This window comes from Paramisgurnus dabryanus, chromosome 21 (genome assembly GCF_030506205.2).
Source record: "Paramisgurnus dabryanus chromosome 21, PD_genome_1.1, whole genome shotgun sequence".
Lineage (NCBI taxonomy): Eukaryota > Metazoa > Chordata > Actinopteri > Cypriniformes > Cobitidae > Paramisgurnus > Paramisgurnus dabryanus.
Genome location: NC_133357.1, coordinates 13,436,654 through 13,443,769, shown reverse-complemented (window position 1 = coordinate 13,443,769; position 7,116 = coordinate 13,436,654). Strand labels below are relative to the sequence as shown.

Sequence of the window (7,116 nt, the reverse complement as noted above, 5' to 3'; positions counted from 1 at the left end):
CAAACAGGTTATTTCCTTATATTTCCAATTCAGAGCGCTGTAACGCACAGCGGTGCGAATTCCATCTCTTGGTCGAAAATGTATTCAAAACTTCAGAGCCAACATCGCTCGCGTTCTCAAATATCCCAGTGTAAATTCATGAATTCAGTGTCGTCCATGTAAAAGCTCAAGCGAACGTATTAAGACTCTTCATTGCCTAAACCGAGTAGTAGCGACAAATATCGCCCTCAAACGAAAGCGTCAAACGATCCAAACAAACGCTTTCTAGGAAAGAAAGACGTGGAAAAACAATACGTGACCGTCCGAGGCAGGACAGCCTACTTTATCCCGCCAAACACAAATAATACAGCCTTAAATCGCTGCGTAATACCAGTTGATAAATGAAACGGCTGAAAAAACATGTACATCCGTACTGTATGTAATCCTAGGGCGACTCTGTTGTTAACTTGCGTATGCGCACCTGTTTTATGACATCAGCTACCGGCGCGTTCACGGGAAACGAAGAACAATTACCTGGATCGGGAATACCCGACAAAGGTTATGGTCCACTATCCAGTGAGCTTTGATTTCTCTGCGAAATGTCCTTTTGTTGTGTGCGTAGAGCTGTCAGTGCTCGATGTCCCGTCTGTGAGGATTTAAAGCACAGCTTTTCAACTTTGCAGTCATTTTAACCTCGCTAACGAACGAGAGCATTAACTATCAGTGGCGCACGTTTACGCCAATGTACAGAGTGAACGAATGCACAACAGCCAATCAGAGCGATGGGGCGGGGTTTCACAGACTTTTTTTACAATGTCATCCATACATTTCCCTTGAACATATTTCTAACACTCAAATTAATAAAATGACTAGCTCGTATTTATTTATTTAGACAAATTAATAAAAAAGATTGAATGAATTGATTAAATAATACAATTCCTGCTGCCCTATAATATTTTTTTGCAAAACATTCCCTGGCCCTTGTGAACAAATATAAAAAATACTACTATGCTTTAGTAGTTCCTAATAGTAAACTGTTGTAAATTTGAGTATACTGCAGTTGTATATTATAGTAATTACTTAGTTACACTTTGATAATGTATTTTTATGTAGTATTAACTATAATAAATTGATAAACTAGTAAAAACTGTAGTAAATCTTAATATTAACCATTTTAAGGTAAAAAAACATAATATCTTTGAAAGTTGTTACAGTTTACTTTAGTAAAGACTAAAATATACTACAGTTTTTTTCATGTGGGTCATCATGGTAGTGGTGTTAATGGAAACAAACATGTTTATTAACTCGTTGAAAACAGAGGTGTGTAATTTTGTGGTCATGTGTCAAACAGCTGTGTAATGTAGGCCTATCTTTTTCAGTAACATCACCTGACCTGTTACATATATGTTTGCGCATCATGAATATTTGTTTATGTGTAACGTTTTACAATGTCAGATTATGCAATATCAACATACAGCTAAAAAGCATACATGATAAAATACAATAATATTTAACTTTTTTATGATTTTACTCTTTAATATTAAACTTTAAGGTGCTGTTTCCCAGGGATTAGTTTAAACAGGACTAGGCCTTTTAATTAAGAAATAGAAATAGTTTTAATAAACATGCCTTGCTAAAAACAATACTTGCATTACAAAGCATACTGATGTATTTTCATATGTCAGTGGAAGTTGTTTTCAGTTTGGACAGCTCTTACATTTTTTTTTTTTTTTAGTCTAGGACTAATCCCTGTCCGAGAAACCGACCCTAAATTGTTTTAACCTTAAAGGGATAGTTCATCCAAAAATAAAAATTGTGTCATCATTTCCTCATCCTCATGTTGTTCTAAACCTGGATGAGTTTCTTTTTTCTGATGAATGCAAAAGAAGATATTTTGAGAAATGATGGTAAACTGATTGTAACCATACTTCCATAATATGTGTTTTTTTTCTACTATGGAAGTCAATGATTACGGCAGCTGTGTGTTTCCCATCATTTTTTTTAAACGTCATCTTTTGTGTTCATCAAAATAAAATTAAACTCATACAGGTTTAAAACAACATGAGGGCGAGAAAATGATTGCATAATTTTCATTTTTGGGTGAACTATCCCTTTAATACCGAGCCGATAGGCTTTGTGTAGTATGATAGTACCACCTGCTGTCAGCCTATAGAATTGCACGCTGTACAAATCGTGCAAACATAATACATTCCTGAAATGGTTAATCCCAAATTTCCCACAAAGCGCGCGCACGAACACACTTAAAACAGCACCTCACGGGAACAGTTAAGAGAGTTGTGTGCTGGGTTTAAGTTAATCGTTAACTAAGGTCCTCAGTCACCTGAAGGTCATTGATCTGAAAGTCAGAAACGAACAGTTAAACTTCAAGATAGAAGTGGAACATGGGATATGCGACTTTACCTGTTGTCTCTACCAAAATCAGCCAAAGAGGTCTTTAATAAAATATATTTTGGCATCTTTATTCTAGCAAGGTAAGAAATGTAAGGATGCTCTGTACTTAGTACCTTCTCACTGAACATAAGAGGCCTGTTTTCTTGTTATTGTAAAATAACTTTATTTTAAAATAAAAATGCACATCTATTGAATAGATTAGATAAATGCATGATCCAAAGTTTCAAAATAACTTAAGGTAAGTTAGTAAGTAAAGGGGACATAAGAAAAACTGCATGATTACAGTAAATATATGTAGTTACATACAGTAATATGCATATTATAGTCATATATTCTTTGAAAAAAATATTTTGTTATATAGTATGTTAGTTACAACAAAGTTTGAATCTAGATATTATGGGCTATACCATACCACATTTTCTCTCTGCTGTAATATGCAAAAACACAAATAATGTATTTGTTCTAGGGATGCATAACAATTAATCGCGTTTAATCTATAGCAGAATAAATGTTTTTGTTTACATCATCATATATATGTGTGAACTGTGTATAATAATTATGTGTATATAAATATGCACACATGTATGTATAATTTTAAGAAAAAATTTAAATATTAAGTATTTATATTTATATATAATATAAATTATACATAAATATACTGTACAAATGTATACACATGTAAACATTTCTTTAATACATACATGCATGTGTGTGCATTTATTTATACAAAGTTATTATACAGTTCACACACATATATGATGTAAACAAAAACATATAGATAGATTAATGCTATAGATTAATTGGGATTAATCGTTAAGCATCCTTAATTTGGACTTTCTATTGTCTTTTGACAGTGGGAAATGGTAAAGTGACACCCCCTATGGATGCACAGGTCCAATGCAACAGCTCCTCTGACCCAGTAGGTTGTACGTAAGAGTCTGCTTTTTCAGTGCTTATACTTTGCATCAGGTATAGGGCCGTCTAAATACCTCTAATCTAACATTACATAATTATAAAACAAAGTATTTGACTTTTTCACTATTCTCACTCAGCATATTGTCTTTCCTTTATTGTTTTTGCATGAATGGACAGATGAAGAAGGATCAGGTCCATTTGCAGTCATCATTATTCCAAGCTTGCTGGCTCTGGGCACACTGATAGTTGTGTCTCAAATAATATGGAGCTATCTTACCAAAAGATCACCATCACAGACCACCTGTGATCCTACAAATATAAATGGTAATTGTATTAAACAGCAAACAATCAGCATTTAAAATGTTCTGTTGTTTGCAGTCTCTAAACAAACACTATATACAGTCCTTTGATTTGGTTGCTGTATCTTTCACAAGGGGAGCCTGTAACTTTAAATACAGTATGTCGCGGACCTGCTCAGGATACACTGGGTCCATGGGAAATACCTACTCAGTGCGTCCTGGAGGGGGTTGAGGTCTTTCAAATGGGACGATATGGACCAACCTGCAAAGGTCTGCTAAAAGAAGACAACACATCCATTGCTGTAGTGATTAAAACTCTTAAAGGTACAGAAAATATTTAAATGTAATCCTTGTAGTACAAGGTCAACGTAAATGTATTAAGCCTAATACATATATCTAGTAAGGGTTTTAGACAAATTACCTTTCACCTAATGTCTGGTCTCCGAAGTGCATAAACAAATGAATCAAAACTAATAAACTAACTTTATTTTTCCATAAGTAATTTTTCCAAAAAGCATTTTCACTGAAAGCATAACAATTTATGATTGTGGTCATATTCAAAGAGTGCAAACGCTGCAAATGCATTCACATTTCAGACAGGTCAAATCAACACGAGGCTAAAGAGTTTGTGGATATGGTTCTATTTCATGCGGCAATAAGCAAACACGACAACATAGTAAAAATGTTATACTGCCAGACACAACGGATGCCCATGTACCTGATTTTGGAGGCGAGCATTCCAGGAAACCTTTTGCATTTCCTCTGGAGTCTGCGAGAGGTAGAAATATTTACAGGTTGACAGTTTACGTGTCGAAAATCGCATAATTGATTTTGTAAATCTAAATTTGATTCTTATTAAACAGGGCAAATCTGGGACAGGCGATAACTTGCAAGCTTTTTCCGAGAGATCTGTTTATATTGTAGCTAAACAGGTGGCAGCAGGTCTGGTAAGTCTTATAACGTGTACAAATAATTGATTATGATTTTACCATAGCCTACATACAGATTGTTGTGTTTTCTCTTAGGACTACCTACACAGCTATCACAGAGTTATTCATGGGGATGTTGCAGCCAGGAACATGCTGATTGGCTCAGGGCTCTCAATAAAAGTCTCTGGTTTGAATTTGGCTTTTAAGAGCCGGCAGGCAAAAATGATTGACGAGGAACTGCAAGCTAAGGTGCCATTAAAATGGCAAGCACCAGAGCGGATGATGAGCCTTCCTATGACAGACAGAAGTGATGTGTAAATATGCCATCATGTTACATACTAGTGTACATCCTTTACGATACTTTAAAAGACATGCATAGGCAAAAAAAAAACTATTGGTGTTGTCCTATTCTTACAGATGGTCCTTTGGAATTCTTCTTTATGAGTTGATAACCCTTGGTAATTTTATTTTAGATTGTTAAAACATCAAAGACTTTTCAAAGCAGTCACATATTTACACACGACTTCCTCCCTTTGCTCCGAAAGGCTCTCCTCCCTATCCTGATCTGGAACCGTCAGAAGTTCTCCCCCACACTTTTGCCCACTACAGAATCAAAAGACCAGAGAACTGTGGGGCTCAATTGTAAGTACTTTGTGTCTTTTTTGTGGTGTAATGCTAAGTGGTTTCATTCTAGTAGCTGGTCCGTAAAGGAAAACACCACCGTTCTTCAACATTTTACTACGTTCTTACCTCAACTTAGATTAATTAATACATACCTATCTTTTTTCAATGCGTGCACTTTTAATCTTTGTACAGCGCTTCTTGAATGTGTTAGCATTTAGCCTATCCCCATTCTTTCCTATGGCTCCAAACAAAAGTTTTTATTTTGTGCCACCATACTTACTTGTGTAACTACTCATGTAACAGTCTTTAAATAGGGAAAACATGGAAGTGTTTGGTGTCTTCCAAATTCATCCCTGTTTGAAGCCATTGGAATGAATGGGGCTAGGCTAAATGCTAACACATTCACAAGGCACTGTATAAAGATTAAAAGTGCACGCATTGGAAAAAGATATGTATTCCATTGTCTAAGTTGAGGTAAGAACATAGTAAAATATTGAAAAAGTAACAAGAATAACCTGATGTCATCTGGCATTTCTTGCAGATATGACCTCATTAAGTATTGCTGCATGTGGAACTTCAAGGACCGGCCTGTGTACTCTGCCATTATGAGACTTCTAGATTGCTACGTCCACCTTACAGACACAAGAGCTCTTTGCTCTGGACAGCCGATAGATATCTGTGAATACAGAAGAAAAGCAGGGCTGGTCACATGAACACGACTTTCAGAAACCAGCTGTGGTTTATATAGTGCAACTCATTCAGATCCATAGGACTGACATATCACATTCAGCTACTTTATCATTAGGCCATGCAATCATGGTAAGTGATACAGCGGCCTCTAGTGCTGAACTTAATTAACAACATTACTTGTACGTAGGATCTTGGTTTAGCAGTTTAGAGATGAATTTCTGTACAAGGTACCGTAAACTAACCGAAGACAACTTACTGTTACTAGGGACGCAACAAAAGATGTTTATTATCCTAAAACCACCCAATAGCAGCTAGGAATATCTGAACTCTTAAAATTAAAGGGATAGTTCACTTTAAAATGAAAATTCTGTGATCATTTACTAATCCTCATGTTATTCTAAACGTGTATGAGTTTCTTTAGATATTTTGAAAAATGATGGTAAACACACAGCAGCATGACCAATGACTTCCATAGTAGGGAAAAAATATTTTGGAAGTCTTGTGATAAATGACTAAGAAAATATTTTGATAAATGATGGTAAGCACACAGTTGACGGTACCCATTAAATTTCATCATATTTTTTTATTCCTACTATGGAAGTCTATGGTCACTTACTGCTATGTGTTTACCATCATTTCTAAACATATCCTTTTTTGTGTTCATCAGAAAAAAGAAATTCATACCGGTTTAGAACAACATGAGGATGAGTAAATGATGACTGACTTTTAATTTTAAAGTGAACTATCCCTTTAAACTTTCGAAAAGCATGGCTTTTAAAAACCTTTATTAACAGTCTTTCTGATGGGTATTTAAAACATATGGAATCCTTGAAGAGAACCCTTAAATAACCTTTAATTTTAAGATTTTCACGTGCAATCTAAATATTAGACAGTATCTAAATGCAGATGTAAATAGTGATGTATAAGATCCAAAGCGTGAACACTAATACGTGTGACATGAACAAGAAACATCAAAGTACCGCGAGAATGATTCAAGAGCCTGGCCTTGAAATCCTGCTCGCGATATTTTGACGTCATACGCCGTTCGGGCTGCGCATCGTTTACGAGTATACATTTGACTATACTGTATGAGCTTTCTTACTGAACAGAGAGGGAACAGAATCCGACATTTAAATTTTTTAGCATGTGTTTGCTAATGGAGAGAGGTGGCAAAGACAAAGCTTAAAACTAAGAACATGTTATTTTTATCTACAATTTCATTGGACTTTCTTTAAATGAAAAAAAAAATGTGTAGCCTAATAATTACT

The 7,116-nt window shown here is 35.2% G+C and overlaps 1 protein-coding gene across 1 annotated transcript; it reads left to right on the top strand.

Moving 5' to 3' along the window:
• Nucleotides 1-2,335: 2,335 nt before the first annotated feature.
• Nucleotides 2,336-7,056, top strand: LOC135775483 (tyrosine-protein kinase STYK1). Its single transcript, XM_065285728.2, has 10 exons — nucleotides 2,336-2,471; nucleotides 3,246-3,317; nucleotides 3,484-3,630; nucleotides 3,741-3,929; nucleotides 4,202-4,383; nucleotides 4,469-4,552; nucleotides 4,631-4,848; nucleotides 4,952-4,992; nucleotides 5,080-5,176; nucleotides 5,700-7,056. Exons 2-10 carry the CDS (start codon nucleotides 3,272-3,274, stop codon nucleotides 5,869-5,871), a joined length of 1,176 nt encoding a protein of 391 aa, XP_065141800.1. The 5' UTR covers nucleotides 2,336-2,471; nucleotides 3,246-3,271; the 3' UTR covers nucleotides 5,872-7,056.
• Nucleotides 7,057-7,116: the final 60 nt, after the last annotated feature.